The sequence below is a fragment of the Dipodomys merriami genome, unplaced genomic scaffold (genome assembly GCF_024711535.1).
Source record: "Dipodomys merriami isolate MVZ:Mamm:240054 unplaced genomic scaffold, mDipMer1.0.p SCAF_19, whole genome shotgun sequence".
Lineage (NCBI taxonomy): Eukaryota > Metazoa > Chordata > Mammalia > Rodentia > Heteromyidae > Dipodomys > Dipodomys merriami.
The window spans coordinates 19,430,386-19,455,888 of NW_027203270.1; the positions used below are offsets into that span (position 1 = coordinate 19,430,386).

Sequence of the window (25,503 nt, forward strand, 5' to 3'; positions counted from 1 at the left end):
TACTTTTTCTGGAGGTTATTTGGAGATAAGAGTCTCACAAACTTTCCTTTCCTTGTCTAGGCTGGCTTAGATCCATGATCCTCAGATCTCAGCCTCTTGAGTAGCTAGGATTACAAGTGTGAGCCACCAGCACGCCCAGCGGCTTTTACTGAATAGTTTATTGGAGATAAGTCTCATGCACTTTCCTGTCTGGGCTGGCTTCAAACCATAATCCTCACATCCAGCTTCCTGGGTAACTAGGATTACAGACATGAGCTACCAGCACTTGGCTTGTCATGCTGTTTTGATTAAAGTATATATTAAGAAATATAGCTGGGAAAACCAGAATTTGAAAGCTTTTTGAGATAACTATAGATATATTCTATTTGATACTACTTCAATATTTGCCAAGTGGTAGTTTTTCTTGCTTGGGCTTTTTGCTCTTGACTGGTACTTTACGACTTGAGCCTGCCTAGGTTAGCTTTGAACCTTGGTTCTCGGATCTTAGCCTTCTGAGTAGCTAGAATTATAGGAGTGAGCCGCCAAAACCTTTACTGGAGGTGTGGCTTAAGGGCTAGAGCCTCAGCTCAGGAAAGCTGAGTGACATTAAGAGGCCCTGAAATCAATCACATGTACTTGCACATTAAAAAAAAAAAAAAAGAAATCCAAGAAACCTATAAACTTAGTAGAAGTACTAAATGAGCTTAGAAAAGTCAGACTACGATGTTTACTTCCTAAATTCAATCATATTCTATGTACCAGCATGAAAAATTTAAACAGCCAGGCACTGGTGGCTCACACCTGTAATCCTAGCTACTCAGGAGACTGAGATCTGAGGATCGCGGTTCAAAGCCAGCCCAGACAGGAAAGTCTGTGAAACTCTTATCTCCAATAAACCACCAGAAAACCGGAAGTGGCGCTGTAGCTCAAGCGGTAGAGCGCTTGCCTTGAGCTGAAGAGCTGAGGGACAACACCCAGGCCCAGAGTTCAAGCCCCACGACCGACAAAAAAAAAAAAAAGAAAAAAATTTAAACAAAATGTTATGCAATAATATTCACAAAAGCTTCAAAAACTGCAACAGGAATTCTAGTTTTCTGGTAGCTGTTCACAAGATTATGCCAAACTTTATATGGGAAAAAATCCTAGAACTGTCAATAAATTTTGAAAGAAATAAACTTGGTGGTCCCTAAGCCTACTATGACCAAAGTAGAAAGGGAATTCAATGGATTAAGTGTATTTTTCAATAAATGGTGTTGGAAAAACTAGACATTCACTTGCAAAAATAAAAAAACAATACAAAACAAAATTCTTCACCTACCCATCACACATATACAATTTTATTTTATATTTATTTTTTTTTGGTCATGGGGCCTGAACTCTGGGCCTGGGTGCTGTCCCTCAGCTCTTCAGCTCAAGGCTGGCACTCTACCACTTAAGCCACAATGCCACTTCCAGCTTTTCTGCTTATGTGGTTTTGACGAATTGAACCCAGGGCTCATGCATGTAAGGCAAGCACTCAACCACTGAGCCACCTTCCAAACCCACGCATATACAATTTTAACTCAGATCACATATCTAAATGTAAAGGGTAAAATCACAATACTTGTAGGAAAAAAATCTTTCTGTACTGACTAGACAAAGGGGTACAGATATGATTCCAAATCTCAAAATATAAAAGGAAAAAGTTGATAAATGAGAAGTTTTTTGCTCTGTGAAAAACACTGTTAAAAGTCAAAACTATAACCTGTACAGTAACATTCTCAAATAATAGAAATAATAGAACTCAATTAAAATAGAACCAGAACTCTTTTAAAATTCAACATTAACAGCTGGGCACTGGGCACTAGGCACTGGATGATACTGTAATCCTAGGTACGTAAAAATGCTGAGATCTGAGAACTACCGTCGGAAACAAGCCTAGACAGAGAAGTCTGTGAGATTCTACATTCCAAAAAACCACCAAAAAGCCAGAAGGAGAGGTATGGCTCAAGTGGTAGAGCATTACCATTGAGTGAAAAACAGAGCAAGAAGCCCAGAGCTCAAGCGCCAGGACCAGCACAAACAATCCCAACATTAATAAAACAGTTAAATATACTATGAGGAAGGCTGGGAAGGTGGCTCAGTGGTAGAGTGCTTGCCTTGCATACATGAGGTCCTAGGTTCAATTTCTCAGCTCTACCTAAGCAAAAAAGCCAGAAGTAGAGCTGTGGCTCAAGTGGTAGAGTGCTAGCCTCCAGCTGAAGAGCTCAGGGACAGTGCCCAGGCCTAAGAGCTCAGAGACAGTGCCTAGGCCCAGAGTTCAAGCTCAATGACCAACAAAAATTTTATATGTACATATACATATATACATATAAAATGAGAAAAGATTTGAACAATTCACGAAAGAACATACACAGATAAAAAAAATGAACACATTAAACAACAACAACAACTCTCAAACATCATTTGACCATGGCAAAGCAAACCATAATGAGATGCCATTACATAATTTATCTGATGACTAAAAATCCCCAAATTAGCAACACTAACAGCACCAACTGCTCACAGGAAATGAAACAACTAGAAGGCGAATATACTGTGGCTATGAAAGCAAAATCACACACTCTATATTGTCTTATAGATAACAGCAGCATCTTATATAACTATATACTTAACATATAATACAGCAAACCCACTATTTACCCTAGAAGTGAAAATTATGTTCACATAATTGTTCTATATGTTCATATAGTTGTTCTAGTTGTAGTCACCAAAAAACAGGAACAATCTAAATAACCCCCAATAGTCAAATGCACAGTACATCCAGACAAGGAATACTATTTAGCAATAAAAATGAATGAACTATTGATATAATCAACATGGATGGACTTCAAAGCTATCTTACTGAATGGAAAAAAAAAACCCAAATCATTCTCAAAGGTTATATAGAGCATAAACCCACTTATATGGCATCCCAGAAAAGGCTAAACTACTGAATGAAAACAGATTACTGACTGGCAAATATTCAGACAGAGAAGAAACTGGCTATAAACGTGACAGATCTATTCTTTACCCTGACTGTGGTGACAGTTACAGGAATCTATATATGTGTTAAAATTCATTCAAGTAAAATGAGAAAGGTGGCAGATGCCTATAACCCTCACTTGGAAACCTGAGGCAGGAGAATCAAGAGTTTAAGGCCAGCCCGGGCTTTTCAGCAAGACCCTGTCTCAAAAACAAGCAAGCACACACCTTATGAAAGTATGCGTTTTAAAAAGGTCAAATTTACTATGTATAAAATGAAAAAAGAAAATGAGAACTAGTATTCTCTTAGTAAGTCCATTCTTATCTCGATTTTTTTCTTCTTTTCTTTTCTTTTTTTGTATGCCTATAATGAGGCTTGAGCTCAGGGCAGTCTTCTTACTGTTGCTTAGCTTTTCACTCAAGTTTGGTGTCCCAATACCTACACAAAATAAATTTTTAAAATATAAAAATAAATTACCCAATGCAAGTTGTGTGACAGTGGCTCATGCCAATAATTCTAACTTCACTTCAAAGCAAGCTTTGGCAGGCAAATCTGAGACTTTTATCTCCAATGAAATAGCAAAATGTTGTTTCAAAATGCATAGTTTAAGTGGTAGAGAGCCAGTCATGATTGACAGCACTAGGGCCTGAGTTCAAGTACTGCTACCAGTACAAAAACTAACCAATGGGGCTGGGAAGGTGGCTCAGTGGTAGAGCGCTTGCCTTGCATGCATGAGGCCCTGGGTTAGATTCCTCAGCACCACATAAGCAAAAAGAAAAAAAGCTGGAAGGGGCGCTGTGGCTCAAGTGGTAGAGCGCTAGCCTTGAGCTGAAGAGCTGAGGGACAGTGCCCAGGACCAGAGTTCAGGCCCCACACCAGATGAAAGAAAAGAAAAGAATAGAAAAGAAAAGAATAGAAAAGAAAAGAATAGAAAAGAAAGAAAGAAAGAAAGAAAGAAAAAGAAAGAAAGAGAGAGAGAAAGAGAAAGTAAGAAAGAGAAAGTAAGAAAGAGAAAGTAAGAAAGAGAGAAAGAGAAAGAAACTAACCAATGTAAAAAAAAAGGCAAATGGGGTAGAGTGACAGCCAACGCATCAGATACAGAGTTTAAGTCTCCATCTTAGACTTACAAAAAGGAAAAAACAGCAAATAAAAGGGCTCAAGTGGTAGAATGTCTATTTGTTAACTGTGAGGCCATGAACTCATACCAAGAAGAACGAAAAGTTTAGTATGCAAAGTGTGGTAACATAGTAATACAATTGACACAGAGAGGAAATAACTATGGAATAATGATTTGATTTCCAAATCTATAAAAGCATGACTCTGATTCAACTCACTTGTCAATTCTAATACATTTCCTAGAGGATTAAGTCTCTTAAACATATCTCTCCTGTTCTTTTTTCATATACTAGCCGGATTTGCCCCTCAATCTGCAAGCTATTAAAGGAGAAAAGATAGTATTCCAATCCTTTTATTATTCCTCATCTTAGATGTGAATGAGAAAAGACAGAAAGTCACTTACTTTTCATTAGTTTTCCTGATAAATCTTTCAGTGGAGAAGAGGGAATATTTCTACTGGCTACTGTAAGTTTGGAAGAGGATTCTTGGGTATCCAGGGAAACTTGATGAGCTCCCGCTCTGGCCATTTCAAGGAGAGAATGGGCACTGTCACATTCCTGGGAAAGCAGTAAGTGATTCTGAGTGTTGCTAGTTCTATTATTCAGGTCAAGTCCGTCTGATTGAGTCATAAGCAACTGGGTAGAGTTAGAATCCTTCAACCTCTTATCAAGAGACTCAGTTATAAAAGATGCTGTAGTCTGGTGCTTTTTAGATGGAGAGACAGGCTCAGCCAGTGAACTCTGCTTCACTGTGTTTAGACTGTGTGCTCTTATTCGGGACCAAGTTGTAGAGTGAAAACTTTCAGCCTCTAGCCAAAATTTAACCAAATGCTCCATTCTCCGAAGTTCCATGAATTGAATGAAATATGGGAGGACAACAGTGTCATGTAAGACTTGTTCAAGGGTTTTTGAAAGACTTGATTTGGTCTCTTGAGTCTGATAGTCCAGACAAGATCTGCCTAAAAGATAGAAGCAAAGGAATCAGCAGTTTGGTAACAAATAATTTCTGATCTAAACATTAGCCAATCACTTTTGGCAACAGTAGTAACCAGATATCTTGAATAAACTTTACTTCCAGCAATTAAAATAAGAATTAGAAGTACTATGGTTCTGGTTTCTAAATATGACCAAAAAAAGTCTAAAATTTAAATTATTAAAAAGTACTTTGTTACTCAATCTTCATACCTCTTTCAGTAATGAATCTGACTGTAGGTTGTTTTTTATTTTGGTGGCACTGGCGATTGACCTCAGATCCTCATCACTTGAGCCACACTCCCAGCCCTTTTTGCTTTTAGTGTTTTTCAAATAGTGTTTTACTATTGCCCATGCTGGCTTCCATCTGCATCCAACTTTGTCTTCAAGTAGCTGAGACCATAGGCATGTGCCATCAAATCAGCTTGTTTTCTAACTTCTGCTTGGGCTAGCACCCACTGTGATCCTCCTATAAGGTTATAGGCTTGCACCACTACACTCTACTCCTTAATCATGTAAAATCTTCAAGAAAAAGATGATGGAATACCGGGCACAAGTGGCTCATACCTGTAATCTATCTACTCAGGAGGCTGAGATCTGAGGATCAAGGTTCAAAGCCAGCTCAGGCTTAAAAGTCCCTGTGAGACCCTTATCTCCAATTAACTACCAGAAAACTGGAAGTGGTGCTGTGGCTTAAAGTGGTAGAGTACTAACTAGCCTTGAGCAAAAGAGCTCAGGGACAGCACTCAAGTCCTGAGTTCAAGCAAAACTGACAAAAAATAAAATTAAATAAAGTAATAATACAATCTAGGACTGGCACTGGTTCATGTACATATGTGTACACGTATACACACACGCACACGTACATATGTGTACACGCACACACGTACACACGTACACGTACACACGCACACGCGCGCGCGCACACACACACACACACACACACACACACACACACACACACACACACACACACACACACACACACACACACACACACACACACACACACACACACTTCAAGTCCCAGTACCAGTATTTTAAAATGCTATGCACAATGGAATCATCTGTAATGTGACTTTTGAGAGTAGTTTTTATCTCTCAGCACAATTCTCTTGAGATTCATTCAAGTGACTATTATCAGTTGTTCTTTTTTATCCCCAAGTATTATTTCATGGTTTAAAAAAAGTTCATTCACCTGTTGAAAGACACTTTTTCACTATTAAGCTGACATGAACATTCATTTGCAGGTTTTTGTTAACAATGTTTTTCAGTTTTCTGAGATAAATGCCAAAGAGTACAATTAGTAGGTCATACGGTAATTACAAATTTTGCTTCCCAAGAAATTCCAACATATTTTCCAGAGTATCTGTACTAATAAACATTCTCACCAGGAAAATGCATAGTTTTACTATCTGCAGTATACTACTGAGTGTGTCCCACAAAAAAACTTACATCCTTTCTTTGAATATGAAGTAGTTAAGTAGAGCTGTCGGATGGGATAATCTTTTATTTTTTTGTTTCAATAGTGGGGCTTGAACTCAGGGCCTTGCACACTTGCTTAGCTGTTTTGCTCAAGGTTGGTACTCTACCACTTGAGCCATACCTCCACTTTGAAGGGGACCTTATTGCAAGCCAATTCATTTATGAATTTTGCTTAATTTACAAGACCATGATGAAGTGCAGAAATTTGAGTGACACTTAGAAAAAAGAATTTAACAAAGATGTGACTATACATGTTATGTGTACTGCTTTTTTTTTTATCACTTTAACATATCTTTGACATTACAGTTTTTCATAAATGACTTTAAAGTGGCTACCTTGTATACCACAGTATAAGGAAACCACAATTTGACTATTTCTTTACAAACAAGTATTTTGTGTTCTTCCTGATTTTTGCTATCGTGAACAATACTATGTGAATTGCCTTATACAGACTTATATATACATCTTTGTACATGTTTTAGCATACTTTATACCCAGGTCTTGTCTAAATGGCATGCATATATTACATATGTGTGAACAAATACATACACATACACACATACCTCTAGCATGTGACAGTTACTTACCCAGGTCCCCAAAATGAGCAGCCTCCATATGACTTGGCTGCTTCTTAAGTGTTGCTGTCCTGCTACTTGAAAAGGAGTCCATGTTGGCAGAAATGGCATTGATTGCAACATGACTTGGTCCTGCAGCCTCCAGCAAGGCATGATTTTTAGTGCTTTTTTGTGGGGAATGTACGGATATTGAAGCTACAATTTTTCAAAAAAAAATCATTAAAAGCTAAACACAAGTTGATAACTTAAAACTCTCTTAAAAGGCCTATAAGCTAACTTGAAAAGTTAGATTTTCTAACATTTTACTTAAGCAATACACTCAACCAAAATAATTAAGATAAAAAAAATAATTCAAGCTAAGTAGGAAAGCAAACAGTCTAAAGTAAGTATTATTTAAAACTTTCAAAATACTGTTATCAAAAATAGAACTTAAGCTGTGTGTCAGTAGCTCACACCTGTAATGCTAGCTACTCTGGAGGCTGAAGTATGAAGATAGAGGTTCAAAATCAGCTCAGGCAGGAACATCCATGAGATTCTTATCTCCAATTAATTTCCAAAAAGCCAAAAGTGGAGCTGTGGCTCAAATGGACAGCACTCAGGACTGGCATTGGCACAAACAACTTGAAAGAGACATCTCTCAAACTAATCCTTTAACCTGAGTTCTGATCTTATGTGTCTATTTATTATTGGACATTCCCACTTTGACTCTGCCATCTAAAGACCAACATAACCTAGGGGCTGGGAAGGTGGCTCAGTGGTAGAGTGCTTGACTTGCATGCATGAGGCCCTGGGTTCAATTCCTCAGCAGCACATAAGCAGAAAAAGTCGGAAGTGGGGCTGACACTCAAGTGTTAGAGTGCTAGCCTTGAGCTGAAGAGCTGAGGGACAGCTCCCAGGCCCAGAGTTCAGGCCCCACGACTGACCAAAAAAAAAAAAAAGACCAACATAACCTAAACTAATTCTTCTAATTATCCTGTCTGTGCTCAGCCCACTAGTCTCTAAAGCCCCAAACTACAGGCCAATTCCTTTCCTGTAGACTAGTTTACCTGTCAATATTTCTTGTTTTTTCTTTCAAGAGCTTAAACATTTACTTACCTGTTAATTTTATTTAGTCCTTTATTTATTTACTTTATTTAGTACAAGTACTAGAGCTTAAACTGTTACGCTCTTACTTGGTGTTTGCAAAGCTGGTGTTTTTCCACTTGAACCATGTGTCCACTTCGGGCTTTCTGCTGGTTAATTGGAACTAAAAAGTCTTAAGACTTGTTTGCCCAATGGCTTTGAACTGGCATCCCCAGATCTCAGTCTCCCGAGTAGCTAAGATTATAGGTGTTAGCCACCAGCACCCAGCTTACTGGTTTATTTTTAATATCACACCCTTAGTATAGGTATTTCTATGTTACAAAAGAACCTCTAGGGTCTCAGTCCTTTTATAAGTCTTCCAGACTAACATTTAATAAATACCACACAACACAAGTACCCTATTCAAAGGCCCACAGTGGCTCCCTGTCTTCTCTGGCTCAACTTTCTCTTTTCTGGTCTTCATGACTCTCTAACCTCATCTCTCTTTCTGTAGTAACTTCCATTTACTTATCTGAAGGCCATTCCGCCCAATATATATTCAGCAAATAAAATAACAGCTAAGCTGGTCAGGAGAAAAGAAACAACCTGTTGTTTCATTCAAGCCCTTCTAATTCTTTAACTTATTTTTATTTTTTATTTTTTGCTGGTCCTGGAGCTTGAACTCTGGGCTTGAGTTCCTTTTCACTCTAGGCTAGTGCTCTACTACTTGAGCCACTGTGCCACTTCAAGTTTTTTCTGGATTAACTAGAGATAAGAATCTCATACTTTCCTGCCCTAGCTGGCTTGAAACTGTGATTCTCAGATCGCCAGGAGCTAGGAGCCACTAGTGTCCACTTAATGCTTCAACTTTTATACATCCTTTCTGAACTTCAGAAATCCTTTGCTGATCTCAAATTTGCCTTAACTCCTTATGATACTTTACTTCATTAACTAATTTAACAACTGGGGCCTCCTGTGTTTACACTAGACAAGAATTGCTATCAACTGGGTACTTGCTACATACTAAGGCACTGTTAGACACTATTGCAATTTTCTATTTACCTTTATTTAATTTTAATTTTTTTTGTGCCAATCCTGCGGCTTGAACTCAGTGCCTGGGATCCATTCCTAAGCTTTTTTTTTTTTTTTAACCACTTGAGCCACATCTCTACTTCTGGCTTTTTGGTGTGTGTATCAGTCATGGGGCTTGAACTCTGGGCCTGAGCACTGTCCCTCAGCTCTTCAGCTCAAGGATAGGGCTCCACCACTTGAGCTACAACGCCACTTCCGGTTTTCTGGTGGTTTTTATTGGAGATAAGAGTTTCACGAACTTTCCTGCCTGGGCTGGCTTTGAACCATGATCCTCAGATCTCAGCCTCCTGAGTGGCTAGGATTTACAGATGTGAGCCACCAGCGCCTGGCTACTTCTGGCTTTTTAACTGGAGATAGGAGCATCATGGACTTTCCTGTCCTAAGGTGGCTTTGAACTGTTATCCTCAAATCTCAGCCTCCTGAATAGCTAGGAATAGCCACTGGTACCAGGCAATTTTGCTTTTTGTCTCTCCTAATAATCCTCTAGGGATGGTATTTACCCTGTTTTGAAAGTGAAGTAAAATGTGTAAAAAAGTTAATTTCCTTACATCTATGAACTACATACACACACACACACACACACACACACACACACACACACACACACACACACTTTCCTTACATCTATGAACTACATACACACACACACACACACACACACACACACACACAAGTGACTCAAAAGCACTTCCCACTCAACAGCATTCTAAGAGTGAACATATAATCTCCCAGCTTGGCAAGCCAGAGGTAACAACCAACCTTAAGTCTCTTTCTCCTTCACTCTTAATGTTTAATCAGTAACCAAATTCTATTCACTTCTTAATTTTTTTCTCTTTATTCCAATCACTACCAATCTAATTGCACAAGACACCTGCCAAATTATTTGATTAATGTTCCTTTCCCTTGTCAATGTGCATATTCAATACAGTCTAGTCCCAAGTCTTTTTTTTTTTTTTGGGGTCTGGTCGTGGGGCCTGAACTCTGGGCCTGGGTGCTGTCCCTCAGCTCTTCAGCTCAAGGCTAGTGCTCTACCACTTGAACCACAGCACCACTTAGAGCTTTTTTCTTTTTGCTTATGTGGTGCTGAGGAATCGAACCCAGGGCCTCATGCATGCAAGGCAAGTGCTCTACCACTGAGCCACCTTCCCAGCCCCATCCCAAGTCTTTTATACTGTTATAACCACACGATTTGTCTAATGCCTAGAACAGAAAAGTGTGCTATAAATGGTACTTTATTTGATTTTGTTCTGTGTCTGTTTGTCCTGCTCAAACTACAAACACCTTGAGAAGCTATTTCCTGTACTGCTTTATTTTCCTAAGGTTAAGTCCATATTGCTTATGTCTTGATGTCATCAAGAGAACTGGAACATGGATTTTAAAAAGATCTGGAAGTCCATTCAGAAAACAGGAGGTGGTCAATACTGAATCTGAAGAAAATTACTTAAGTTACTAAGGTCAGATAGCTGGTAGCAGGTATTCTGACTGGTATTCTGACTGCTGACAATTTCAGTTTCTTCCTTTACTACAATCAACTGCATTCTGCACAGGCTTCTACTTTCTAAATGCTTTCGGCCTTTACTACTGCCAGTCACATATGGCTTAAAGAAGGCAGTCTAAACTAATATGGAATCCAACCAGATTTAACTTATCAAAAATAAGCAGACAATCAGGAAATGGAAACAAGAGGCTTTTCTTCTTTGTTTTCCTTTCTTTTAACCTTATTTGTTCCTATCTGTCTTTGGGCAGGTAAGGAGGAGCTCAGAAATGGAGGGGACAAAAAGTAAAGAAATACAGCAGTGGTACTCACTAGACACTATGTTGAAAATGAACTGTTCAACTTGTAGGTGGGGATGGGAGGGAAAACTGAAAGAGAAGTGACATTGTTCAAAAAGAAATGTATTCTTTACCTGACTTGTATAACAGTAACCCCTCTGAATAGCACCTTCATAATAACAATAAAAACTAAAAAAAAAAATTAAGCATACAACAAAGCTGTAAATCGAATATTTGGGGTGGAGGGGATTAACATTGATCAAGATGCCTCGTACCCATAATCTGATTTGTTGAATCTTTGTACAACTACTTTACAAAGCTACTTTTCTCTAATCTTGAAAAATAATCTCTCTGTGGCAAAGTGAATATATAAACACTCAATGCTGGCAACAAATAAACACAGGAAAGAAAAATTTAAGTAGTAGTCTACAGATTCTATGTAAGTTATATTTATAAAATTTATATAGTTAGTATGGAAACAATTGCCATTGTACTGTTCTCATTCTATTCCCAGTACACTAGACATAGTAAAAGGAATAAAAAATAGTAGAGGGCTCGGAAGGTGACTCAGTGGTAGAGCGCTTGCCTTGCATACATGAGGCCCTGGGTTTGATTCCTCAGCACCACATAAGCAGAAAAAAAAGGCCGGAAGTGGCGCTGTGGCTCAAGTGGTTGAGCACTCGCCTTGAGCTGAGGGACAGTGCCCAGGCCCAGAGTTCAGGCCCCATAACTGGACCCAAAAAAACCCCCAAAAAACAAAAACAAACAAACAAACAAAAAAAGCAGTAGAACCTAAAATCTAAAGAAAGCACACAATAACTTATGAGTAAGGATGGTATATTAATGCCAACAAAGCATTACAAATAAATTCCAAATTTAGGACAATGAAAACTGAAAACTATAGTTATCCACATTTCTGAATAAAGAGAAAACCAAGGCTTATATAGGTGAGGGTGTTTTGCTGTTGTCAGACTGCTCTTTCTAATTACAAAGAACAAACAAATTTATGAAACAAGGGCTCTAGTTTACTGTAATCATGAGATAGCCAACAAAGGCTCTGTAAAAGCCTATAATAAGTTAGTTGTTAAAGCGTATGCAGGTTAAAGAGGGATATGTCACAATCACAAATAATTATAAATTAAGGCAGAAATGATTAATGCCAAAAGAAGGTAGAAGTTTACAAGAGCTCCTAAGTGCAAAGCACATTACTTTTTAATACACTCTAATTCAATTGAACTCACCTTTAGAAGACGTGACATCTGAGGTCTTCTCTTGTTCTTTGCCTTTCACTAGAATACAAAAGGACATCATGACCATCATGACTCCTGCAGTCAGATATACATCCTACATAGTGTCAAAAAACAGAGAAGCTTGATTTGGACAGATGAGTATTCAAAGCTCGGAAACAATGGACTATGTGACTTGCAGGGGTAAAGGCAGGGCAGCTGTCAGGAAGATTTCTCTAAGGAAATCTTTGAATAGCATTCAGTCAGAAACTTTGGGAGGAACCAGGTACCAGCTGGTTTCTAAAATGATCATATAATCTTTTCTCTATTACACAAAACAGTGAAAATTCTATGGCAACGACAAATGCTGGAGGGGATGTGGAGAAAGAGGAACCCTATTACACTGCTGGTGGTAATGTACACTTATACAACCACTTTGGAAAGCAGTCTGGAGGGTCCTTAGAAAGCTAAAGATTGACCTCCCTTACGACCCAGTCATACCACTTCTAGGCATCTACCCTGCACAACAGGAACCAATATACAAGGACACGTGCACCTCCATGTTTATTGCAGCACTGTTCGCAATAGCTAGGATATGGAAACAACCTAGATGCCCCACCACAGATTAATGGATCCAAAAATTGTGGTATCTATACACAATGGAATATTATGCAGCCATTAGAAATGACAAAATAATGGCATTTGCAGGGAAATGGATGGAGCTAGAAGGAATCATGTTGAGCGAGGTTAGCCAAGAACGAAGAGACAAACGGTACATGGCCTCCCTGATAAGTGGATGCTAAATCCAAAATGTTAGGTGATATGACAAAACTAACAGGACTTAAGAAACAAAGAACTCCCACTCATCTGGTTGAACCACTACTAAATATCCCCATGCTGCTGATCACATATATGGTATATAACATGTGAACATCGTTATATATTACAGACTGTGATAGACAATTTGCTCCAGGAAAGTTAGAATGAACTTGTGACTTTAAATGAGCATCATTATTCCACAATACTGTGAATTTCCGGAAATTATGTAATCACTTAATCACAATCAAAAAAAAAAAAAAAGAACCTTGGGGAAGGGAGGGAGGGAGAGGATGGTAGGGGGAAAACAATGGAGAGGGTAACAATGTTCAAGAGGAAGTGTACTCATTACCTCACTCACGTAACTGTAACCCTCTGTATAGTATCTTTACAATTAAAAAAAAAAATTCTATGGCAGATAAGCTAACAATATGTTAGCCAAGAAAGGAAGGTGAATGGCAGCTAAAGATAGGGTGAACTTTATTCAAGAATCTGAAAGACTTTTTTACTTTTCTTGTGTTTTTTCTAATATTAAACTTTCTTTAAATCCACATGTAAAGCTTCTCAAAATAAGAAATCTCAAAAATGTGACCATCTGTCTACATGAGGTCTGGATATTCAAAACTGAAAGGAAGGAAATAACTCGCTCTCAGAGTGTATTACTTAAGTCAACCTACTTAAGTCAACAACTACTTGGGAGTCTAGCAAGGCCTAGACTCTGTAAAAAGACTGGCTCAGAAAAGGTAGTGATTCTGCCTTCAAGAAATCTACTTTCAGCTGGCACCAGTGTGTCACACCTATAATTCTACTCAGGAGGCTGAGATCTGAGTATTGAGGTTCAAAGTAGACAAATCTAAGCAGGACAAAGGTGGAGATGTGACTCAGTGGTAAAGCAAGAATGTTATGCCCTGAGTTCAAGCCTGGGTACCAAAAGATACATATGCACAAAAGAAAGAAAGGTATGAAAGTAGGAAAGCTGGAAGGAAGGAAGGAAGGAAGGAAGGAAGGAAGGAAGGAAGGAAGGAAGGAAGGAAGGAAGGAAGGAAGAAGGGAGGGAGGGAGGGAGGGAGGGGAAGGAAGGAAGGAAAAGAGGAGGAAGAGAAAGAAAAGGAAAAGAAACAAAACCTACTTTTGCTGGGCACTAGTGGCTCACACCTGTAATCCAAAGTCTGGAGAGAAAAGTCTGAAAGGCTCTATCTTCAACTAACCAGGAAAAAAACCCTCAGAAGATCAGACTGGAGGTGTGGCACAAGTGGTATGGTGCCATCCATGAGCGAGCAAGCAAGCCAAAGTCCAAGCCCTAAGTTAAAGTCCTAGTACTATACTAGCTCCCCTACCAACCCCCCCGCAAAAAAAAAAAAATCTATTTCCAAGAAAATGAACACTAACATGAAAAAAAAAAACAATGCCACCTCAATACGGATTGAAGATAAACTATGAAAATGTAGCAGTTTCTGTAGGTCTCTCAGCAGCCTCTACCAAACAACTGTACCTCTCATTTGAAACATTAGCTTATCTTGGCTTCCATGACATTCCATTCTATTTCCTAGATGCTCCTTCTCAGCTTATCCCCTTGCTGACCTCTCTGTCTTGGCCCACTGGAATGTTCTGAGGAAAAGTAGATTGCTCTCTATTTTTTGTTCACTACATATATACATTATTTCCTGGCTGATCACTAGGGTTTTTAGGTGTTTTTTTTTTGTGTGTGTGGTTTTTTTTCACATACAGGGGTTTGAATCCAAGGGTTTGAAGTGTTTTTCTAGGTATGCACACCAGAACTTGAACCAAGTCACCAACCCAACATATATATGTATAAATATATATACATAAATGTATGCACATATTTTTCAAATATGAATACATTATGTACTTACATTTTGTATTGGGTAGTACTAGGGTTTGAACTCAGGGCCTTGTACTTGCCACAGATAGAGAACCCACTTTTTGCCTGGTTGGGTCGGGACTAAAATCTTCCTATTTATGCTTCCCATAGCTGGGATGACAGATTTGTATCACCATGCTCAGCTTTTTATTGGCTGGAGCTAAGGTCTTGTTAACTTTTTGCTTGGGCTAACCTTAAAACACAATCTTCCAAATCTTAGTTCCTAAGTAGGAATATAAGCGCAAGCTACCATATGCAGTGTATATGTGTATGTTTATATACAGAAAAATACATACACATATATACATATATACACAACATTTAAATTAAGACACATAATCCTGCAACAGAGTAGTTTGCCCCATGTTGGGCTCAAGCAATCCTCCTACTTCAAGTAGCTGGGATAACAGACATGTGTCACAAAGGCTGGATTAGAAATTTTTGTAGTTAGAATATAGTAATTGTACATATTTAATGGAATATAGTGTAATATTTCAATACATGTATATGTCATGATCAAATCAGGGTTTCCCATTCTTAAGGTTTTGACTTAGAGCTGTGACTCCTAAATTTTTTTTTTTTTTTTGGCAGTACTGGGTCTGAACTCAAGGCCTTGAGCTATCAGTTTACTTCACTGGTGCGCTACCACTTCAAGTCATACCTCCAGGCCTGCTTTTCACTAATCATTGTGGAGACAAACTCTCAGGGATGTTTCTGCCCAGGCTGGCTTTAAACTGTAATGCTACAGTCCGAGCCTTCTGAGTAAATGAGGAATAAAGTACTGAATGTCAACTGAACCTGGCAGTTACTCCTAATTTTCTATCTTCATTCTAACTCTTCTTTCATTCTCACATTCATATAGCTAGCTATCTGGGAATGGACCACCTTTTCTCAAACATTAACAGTCTATCTTTTCTCATTAACTGACACTATCAGCTTCCAGATACTAAACCAGAACTCTGGGAATCATCCTTAACAGTGTTTGTCCCTTATTTTCTACCTCTAAACCACTTCTAAGAACAACTGATTGAACACCAAAATAAATCACCATAGTTCTGCTTTTTTGAGGGCCAATACTGAGTGCCTCTTGCTCTTAATCTGTGCTTTTTTGCTGTTGCTTAAGCCATTCCAACTTTTTGCTAGTTTAACTGGACATAAGAGGATTTGTCTGCCTGGGATTGTTCCAAACTGTGACTTTTAAATCTGTTTCATGAGTACCAAGGATTCTAAGTGTAGGCTCCCAGCATCTGGCAATAATTCCACTTTTGCTATACTCAAAAACTTCTCCTATCAGATCTATGTAATACTTCAAACATAAAAGTTCACACACAATCTAGCAAATACTAGCAGTTTGCCTTATTTCCTAACTAAACCCTTATGTTCTTACAGTGTTTTTATTTATTTATTTTTTTGCCAGTTCTGGGGCTTGAAATCAGGGCCTGAGCACTGTCCCTGAGCTTCTTTTGTTCAAGGCTAGCACTCTACCACCTGAGCCACAGCACTACCTCTGGCTTTTTCTGTTTATATGGTACTGAGGAATTGAACCCAGGGCTTCATGCATGCTAGGCAAGAACTCTACCACCAAGTCATATCCCCCTCACCCCCAGTGGTTCTTTAAGCTTGTTTTTTGAAATAGAGTATTTCTATATAGCCCAGACTAGCCTCAAACCAAGTCTTCTTGCCTCAGCTTTCCATTAGGATTACAGCTGTAATCACATCTAGCTACTGAGCTTCTGACCAACTCCACTGCTCTTACTTCCTTTTCAGAAATGAATATTATCCTAAATGCTTTCCTGCTTCTGTGTTTTTAGACAATTGCTATATATAAGTACATTTAAATGGCAAGATTCTGTAGCTCTTTTAAAATTATACAATCAGTATTCTACACTTGACTAGTATTTATTGAATATATACACACATACACACACTTTTTTTTTTTTTGTCATCAGTTGTAAGGCTTTATCTCAGGGACTGAGCACTGTCCCTGACCTTTTTCACTCAAGTAATGCTCAACCACTTTGAGCCACAGCTCTATTTCCAGTTTTACGGTGGTGGTTGACTGGAGTTAAAGAGTCTCATGGAAGCCAGGCGCTGGTGGCTCACGCCTGTAATCCTAGCTACTCAGGAGGCTGAGATCTGAGGATCGCGGTTCAAAGCCAGCCCGGGCAGGAGAGACCGTGAGACTCTGATCTCCAATAAACCACCAGAAAACCGGAAGTGGTGCTGTAGCTCAAGGGGTAGAGTGCTCGCCTTGAGCTGAAGAGCTAAGGGACAGCGCCCAGGCCCAGAGTTCAAGCCCCACGGCTGACAAAAAAAAAAAAAGTCTCATGGACTTTCCTGCCCAGGCTGGCTTCGAATTGTGATTCTTAGATATTAGCATCTTGAGTAGATAAGATTACAGATGTAAGCCACCAGTTTCTGGCTTCATTTAATATTTTAATGTCTATTTTGATACACCTATTTCATTTGTGGTTTATTTACTGCAGCTAATTAATTCCTTTAAAATATATTTTTGCAGCTGGGTGTCAGTGGCTCACGCCTTTAATCCTAAATAACTACTCAAGAGGCTGAGATCTGAGGATTATGGTTCAAAGTCAGCCCAGGCAGGAAACTATGTGAGAAATCTTATCTCCAATTATCCACCAGAAAACTGGAAGTGGCACTGTGGCTCAAGAGCACTCCCCTTGAGCTAAAGAGCTCCAGGACAGTGCAGGGGCCAGAGTTCAAGCCCCACAACCACCACCACCACCAAATATATATATATATATATATATATATATATGCATATGCATATATATTTACTTATCCATATATCTATTCATTTTTACTTTCAAATGCTGATGCTTGGCAAACTATATAGTATGTCTTCTTATCCAAATCTGCAAAAATTCCTCTACAATAAATCACTAGAAACAGAATTACTAAAGTAACAAACTGAATTTTAAATGAAAGTGGCTGTACCAATTTGCATTCCTAAAGTCATGCTTCATATTCTCATGATTCACATTTTTAATTTTGCTGACTTACTAGTTTTGAAATGCTATTTGATAGGCACAATTATGTACCCAGGCACCAAGATGCTGTTGCCAAAGCACAAGCTATGGCCCAAGCCACTCTGTCTGCTACCCTATCAACCCAGTTAAATGCAAAGTATCTCTGGAACCCCACAGTGGCAAGCAGGTGGTCACATTGTCCCTAGATTTTCACTGGACGTGTGCAAGGATAACAAATGTCTAACCCAATTTCAAACCTACTCCCAAGAATTCACTCTTAAGAGCTCTGTTTGGAATTAGGCCCCTCTTCTGTATTATGTTTTCAAAACTGATAGAGACAGGAAAGAAAATTGGGATGAGTGTTTTAATATCTTACACAAGTATCCTTGCTTACATATATCTTATATTAACTACCAAAAGGTCAGAAGTGGAAGTATGGCCAAGTGGTAGAGTGTCAGCCTTGAACGGGGAAAAAAAAAATGCTGCCGGGTGCCCGTGGCTCATGCCTGTAATCCTAGCTACTCTGGAGGCTGAGATCTGAGGATCGCAGTTCAAAGCCAGCCCGGGCAGGAAAAGTCCGTGAGACTCTTCTCCAATAAACCAGCAGAAAACCAGAAGTGGCACTGTGGCTCAAGTGGTAGAGCACTCGCTTTGAGTTTAAGAGCTGAGGGACAGCGCTCATAAGGGCCCACAGTTCAAGCCAGACGACCAGAAAAAAAAAAAAAAAAAAAAGCTAAGCAAGAGTATGAGATCCTGAGTTTAAGCTCCAGTACATTCATTGTGAAAAAATATCATAGGAATAAAAAAGGGAAGACAAAAAACAAATGCAAAGATATAACATCTACATCTTCACAAAACCAATTCCCTTTTGATAGTTAAGGTGAAATTTCAATGGCATCTCAAAGGATTTCCTTAATCTAATCCAGACCAGAAATTGTCAGTATTTGGAAATGTTCTGGGATGGACTTAACAGATATGCTGATGGATAAGATGTACAGCAGGAGAGAAAAAGAAGTTTAAGAATATACTAAAGTTTTAGCCTGAGCTAAAAAATAAACTCCAAAAACCCGATGAACAGGTTTATGACTAAATCTGGAGCAATAGAGAGATAAAAAGTAGACCAACAGCTGGGTATACAAGTCTGGATTTAGGAATGAGGAGCCAAGCTCAGGACATACATGTGTGAGTACCATAAACATAGAAGTTGTTACTTAAATGGACCTAACTCTGCTTCCTCACGGCACTAAGGTTTCAGCTCCCTTCACCATGTGTTTCTACCACCATGATTTCTGCATCACAAGTCCATTCTACAGGAACAAACAAACCACAGACTAAATCTAAAACACACTAAGAAAATAAAGTGATGTGTGACGGAAGCAATCAATGTAACTGAAAACTGTACTCAAAAAGTCTGTGCTGGCATTTCCCCATTTGTTAGGAAATGGAAAGACTTGGAAAAAATTATATTAAGTGAAGTAAGCCAGGCCCAAAGAAACACGGGTCCCATGGTTTCCCTTATTTGCAATAACTAGTATATGTCTGAGTCAAGCAGAAAAGGTCAGATAAGTTGATGTTAGGGAAATGAACCCTAAGATATGTATTCAAATGTTTTTTCCTTTCATGCAATTGTTTCTAACCCATTTATAAGATTATTTCTTTGTTGCTTTGTATGTCCCTCCCCCACGGTATAACCCCTGCTTTTACTGTATTTGATGTCGGTATAATTTGTGGAGGGGAAGGGAAAAACCAAATCGTTTAAATAGGGTTACAGGTGGACCCATTGCAACAATGAGACGTACAAGTCATTATGTCAAAAACGAACTTTACAACTTTGGTGGGGGGGAGGAGGATTGGGTGCGGGGGCGCAGGGAGGATGGGAAGGGATGGGAAGGGGAAAAAAAAGAGGAGGCTACAATGCTTGATAAGAAATATACTCATTATCTTGCCTATGTAATTGTAACCCCTCTGTACAGTATTTTCTTTTTTTCTCTCTTTTTTTTTTGGGGGGGGGTTCCGGTCATGGGGCCTGAACTCTGGGCCTGGGCACTGTCCCTCAGCTCTTCAGCTCAAAGCTAGAGCTCTACTACTTGAGCCACAGCGCCACTTTTGGCTTTTTTCTTTTTGCTTATGTGGTGCTGAGGAATCGAACCCAGGGCCTCAGGCATGCAAACTAAGCGCTCTACCACTGAGCCAACTTCCCAGCCCCTGTACAGTATTTTCACAATTAAAAAAAAAAAAAAAAAAGAAGTCTGTGCTGGACCAGGCACCAATACCTCATACTTGTAATGCCTACTTAGGAGACTGAGAACTGAGGATGGCAGTTCAAAGCCAACCAGGGCAGGAAGTTCCTAACTCTTAATTAACCACCAAATGCTACTTCTAAGTACTACTGTGGTGCAAGTGGTAAAGCACTAGCCTAGAGAAAATAACAAAAAAACACTCAGGGGCAACACTCAAGCCCTAGTTCAAGCCAGGACAGATTCCTCAGACTTTTCTAAAAGTGGGAATAAAAGAATCATGAGAAAGAGTCCCAAAGAGAAGAGATTTTTAAGAAGTCAAATGAGAATTCATCTTGCAGTATGATCTACTCAAAAGACCAGAAGTGATGTGGTTCAAATGGCAGAGTGCTAACCTTGAGTGGAAATAAAAAAGCATGGCTTCATAATTTCCTTTTTTTTTTTTTTTCCTGGCAGTTGTGGGCTTGAACTCTGGGCCTGGGCACTGTCCCTGAGATTTTTTTTGCTCAAGTCTAGTGCTCTACCACTTTGCACCACCGCACCACTTCCAGCTTTCTGGTGGTTATTTATAAGAGTCTCATGGACTTTTCTGTCCATGCTGGCTTTGAACCTAGATCCTCAGATCTCAGCCTCCTAAGTAGTTAAGATTACAGGCATGAGCCACCAGTACCAGGTACAACATTTGCTTTGATGTCAGGTACGACATGAAACTGCAGTTGAAGAAATTATAGTGTCTTTCAAAAGATTTAGTAAAGGAACAAAATCAAAATATAATAGAGACACTTAGAAGCAAAGAGAAAAATACTGTACTAAAAAGTACTAAGGTAACACTTTTTTTTAAAAAGTCATTTCTATATCTACTATTTTAAACATGTAGCATAATAAACCTTTCTTTGTCAAAAGAGAGGAAAAATAAAGGTATTTAAAATAAGACTGCCCTAATAAGGTATTTGTGCCACACCAATCTCCAAAAAGCATCTAGGAATGGCTTTTGAAAAATAGAAGATCACATCAAAAAATTAAAAATATTATTCTGTCTGTATTTGGAATAAAACCTAGACATGACCTACAAAGCTATCATCGGCTGCCTGCCCAGCTCACATGGTGAACTGGGGGGAGGATGGACACCTAACTCTATTCTCTGTGCCTGGAGTGCTCTTCCTTGCTCTCTCTAGCTACCTCCTACTTACTATTCCTTTAATTTTGTTTTAAAGTTACCTGCTGAATCTTTTCTCTCACATTCAAGGAAAGTATGTTTTTCCTCTTGTTACTCTTTCATTACTTTATTTAATTTGTAAGTAGGGTCACACACCTTATTCAGAAAATGTTTGCTTATTTGTCTGTCTATAGTAGCTCACAATAAACTCCATAGGTGCAGGGGCTTGGTCTTATTGATTGTTCAATTATTTGGTCCTAGAACAATGCCTGACAGATTGTAGACACTCAAAAAAGTACTTGTTGAATATAGAGAATAAATTGTGTTGTACCATATGCAATTAGCCTTTTCCTTACAACACTATTTTTCCCTTAAAATAAAAATTTTACCCACTTCATCCCTGTCAAACGAGGTATAGTTAGTAACTCTAGACCTATGAAAGTAACTAACCAATAAAGCTGCAGTTTCACTGATTCATCCTAGCATGTTACTAAGGCCCTGCACATACTAAATTTTTTTGTCAGATGGTGTTCAGGAATCACCTGATTCTCAGTTGAGGTAAGAGAGAAAACTGGGTTAAATAGCTTGCTCCAGGTTACACACTTAGTAAGAAAACTCATGTGAACCTAAAACCTTGATTTAGTTTGATGCTTTTTCCAAAACCCCTTTCAGTCCTTAAGTTTTTCCGAAGCAAGAAGAACTAATACAACAAGCACTTTTAAGTCTAGATATGTATTTGTAATGAAATGCAATAATCTTCCCCAAGACAAAAATTATGCTGTCCCTACTGAAAAACCGGGTAGCCCCTAACAACTGAAAATCAGAAATACAAGGAATTCGTTTATAATGTTAAGGCTCCCGTATATAATGTTAAGGCTCCCGATGACTTGCTAAGTCATCAAAAGTAGTCTGCATCAGGAGGGAACTTTAGCAGTAAGTAATTTTAAGAATAACAGTTGGCCCCCTTCCCATCTCCACTCCCTCAAAAAGAGGAAACTGGAAAATGACAATAATTGAACAAGTGTCTCCTACGTTGTTTCTTAAGACGGAAATTCCTTAATATTCCAAAAAGTAGGAGACTTCCATACGAAGGTTCAAAAGAAATGTCCTTGATCTTGAAACACACATACAGAGAGAGAGAGAGAGAGAGAGAGAGAGAGAGAGAGAGAGAGAAGCCTCTCCTGAACAAACAAGCTTCAAGTTCTCTGGGCTGCAGTATAGTTTTGCACCAGAGCTACAATTCCCCTCCGACCTAGACCGAGGCGGCCATCCTCTTCCTCCCGGCTAGGTACCGTGCAGAGCGGGGGCATTTGGGGGAGGGGGGCGTCGGCGCCAAGGCTGAGACTCATTGAAGGCCTCGCCAACGCCCTCGAGGAAGCCCCTGCAGCCGCACCTGTCCTACCGCCGGCCAGGAGCCCCGGCCTGGTCCCCCGCAGTGCCCCCTCAGCTACCTTTCCGCCGGAAGAAGGACATGGCGGGGCCCCGGTCGGGGCGGAGGGTGTGGGGGGACTGTCGCGGAGAAGGTCCGGCTCCCCTCATTCAGCAACTGGCCCGGACTTCCGGGTCCGCAGGAGCCAGGCACTAGTAGGAAAAGAGACCCTTCTTCCGGGTGTGGGCTCCACCGCCTCCTCGGGATGCCCAGGCAGCTCCTGCCGCCATATTATCAACAAGCCGCCCGTCCGGAGTTCCGGTCCTTCCCCGCGCGAAGCTTCACGGGAGGCCCGGCCGCCGGCCCCGCCTCCTCCTGCTCGCCGCCTCTTGTAGGTGCAAGGACGTGCACTCGCACCGCCCACGTCAACCCACGTGACCTACGTCACTGTCTCTCTCTTCTCCTTTTCCCCTCCGCCCCTCCGGTGGCAGGCGCCTGCGGCCGGCCAGCACGCCCACACCTCGTGTTCGGGCCGCTTGCCGGTCTTCCTCTCAGGCGTTTCCCTCCCCCCCCCTTCCCGCCCCCTCTACACACCGACGTCCGACCTCGCCGCAGCGCTGGAGACAGAGAACCCTTCTGGAGCAGGAGTCCCCCCGAGCGGAGTTGATGCGACTTGGCGGGTGCGAGAGGCAGCCGGATGAGGCACCTGGCGGAACGCGCCCGTCTCCAAAGCGTGCCATCTCCGCCACGCCCCCACGTCCCCAGAGTTCGCCGGGAGGCGCTAGCCGACTTGGGCGGCTTCCCTTGTTCACCTCAACGCCTGTTTTCTCGAGGACTCGGGCCGCTTGGCGTGGCCTGGCGCGGCTCCCCCGAGGTTCCTCCGTCCTCAAGACCTCGGGAATGACAGGGGAGAAATGGGGTTGTTTTCCACGCGCGACCCTTGCAGATGCGCAAATTCTAAAGGGACAAGCGCGTAAAAGCCGCGCCAGTGAGTTATCTTTTCAAGGCTAAGCCATTTCCCGGAGCATCTTGCCACCACCCCGCCCTCACCCTTAAAGCCTCCACATCTTTAGTGCCTTTTACCACCCCAGAGAGTGCTCAGCGCCCCGTGACTGGGTGGTAACGATTGGTGATTGTAGCTGCTGCTCCTGCTTAGGGAAAAAGCCAGGAAGGTACTCCTGTTCACTTTTTGTGTGTGTGTGTGTGGAGTGTGTCATTGTGTAGACAAGGAAACTAAGAAGAGGCAATTTGCCTAGTTGTTCAGTGTGGTCAGTATTAGGACTATAGCTAGATAGAACCTGGGGTCGCAGTGTTAATAGAGCAGGTTAGTAAATTTGCCTGCGTTGTTTCAGGCATGTTTGCCAGCATATGAAAGGTCATTAAAGTAAAAACTTACAGGAACCTAAACTATGTGTAGATATAAACCTCCAGATTAGTAGCAGTCCTAAGCCTAAGGGCTTAGTCTTTGGTAGGGGAAAGTTAGGCACAGCAAAACTCACCCAACCCAAAGTTACAAGTTAACTAGAGGTGAATCCTGGCTTTCAAGGTCAAGTTTCTCCCTGATTCGGAAAGCACGTTCAGGAATGATGGGCAGGTGCTGGAAAGACTTGATTGAGGCTGTGGATGTGTCATAGCCCCACCACAAACCTGTCAAAAATATCTTTGGAAAGCAGTCTGTCCTCCAAAGGGGATACCCAACTCTATTTGTGGTCAGACCACAGTTCAGCCTTTGAAGGGGTTGCAGCCCTGCTTTAAGCCATATGGATGGGTCACGAAAAAAACAATTTTTTTAGAGGCCAAATTGTGAGTATTTACTGGAGAACCAGAAGACTGCTCATGAACTCTTTTTTGGGGGGAGGGGTCCGGTCGTGGGGCCTGAACTCTGGGCCTGTGCGCTGTCCCTCAGCTCTTCAGCTCAAGGCTAGTACTCTACCACTGAGCCACCTTCCCAGCCCTGCTCATGAACTCTTGTCTCAAAGACCTGAAGCCCCAAGTGCAGCTAGCACAAAGCTTATATGGGCCAAAACCACACAAGGCATATGGAATCAAACCCAACAAAAGTGTTATACATGATCACAGCAAACCATATAAGGACACTTAAATATAAGCAAAGCAAATCAGATGATACCATCAGAGGAAATCAAGGGCCAATTGTCTAAAGGCAATAAGACTTTCTTAGAGCTTATCAACTCAGGACATATTTGTAACCCAAAGAATGTCCTTTATTACCTCTAGAGTTTTTCACAGCTGTGTGGAAATCCCCCTCCACCCAGCAACGCACCAAGATGGCTGTAAGTACAAGGCATATTGCTTCAAGGCATATTACTTAGAAGTAGTCTCCTTACTTCAGTTGCTACTACTATTAAATATATATTCTAGCTGAGTCAAAAAGGCTTAAGTGGTGCTGTGGCTCCTAAGTGGTAGAGTGCTAGCCTTGAGCACAAAAGTTCAGTGACAGCACCCAGGCCCTGAGTTCAAGCCCCATGACTAACAACAACAAAAATCAATTCCCCAATCTTAAATTAAGAAAATTCTAGCTGGTCTGGTGGCTCACAACTGTAATTATACTTAATGTTAATTATACTTAATGTTAACTATACTTAATATACTATTTTCTTTGTTCTGTTCAGTGCCTTGCACCCCAGACTTTCCACTTTACCTCTAAAGAAAACCTTTTAAAACATCCTTTAGCTGGGTGCTGTTGGTTCATGCCTGTATTCCTAGCTTCTCAGGAGGTTGAGATCTAAAGATCTTGGTTTGAAGCCAG

General features: G+C 40.5%; 1 protein-coding gene across 2 annotated transcripts in view; it reads right to left on the reverse strand.

The window, feature by feature from the left end:
* The window catches only part of Akap10 (A-kinase anchoring protein 10), a 69,037-nt gene extending 45,951 nt beyond the window's left edge, over positions 1-23,086 (reverse strand). Inside the window, exons 1-5 of one of the 2 annotated variants that reach the window (XM_070027615.1) lie at positions 22,819-22,857; positions 12,299-12,346; positions 11,092-11,147; positions 7,143-7,325; positions 4,503-5,057 (exon numbers count right to left, since the gene is read on the reverse strand). In XM_070027615.1, the coding sequence (XP_069883716.1) occupies positions 4,503-5,057; positions 7,143-7,224 (637 nt within the window). In that variant the 5' untranslated portion in view covers positions 7,225-7,325; positions 11,092-11,147; positions 12,299-12,346; positions 22,819-22,857. Of the gene's footprint in view, positions 1-4,502; positions 5,058-7,142; positions 7,326-11,091; positions 11,148-12,298; positions 12,347-22,818 lie in introns of both variants that reach the window. The other variant, XM_070027614.1, reaches the window with a different exon arrangement.
* Positions 23,087-25,503: the final 2,417 nt, after the last annotated feature.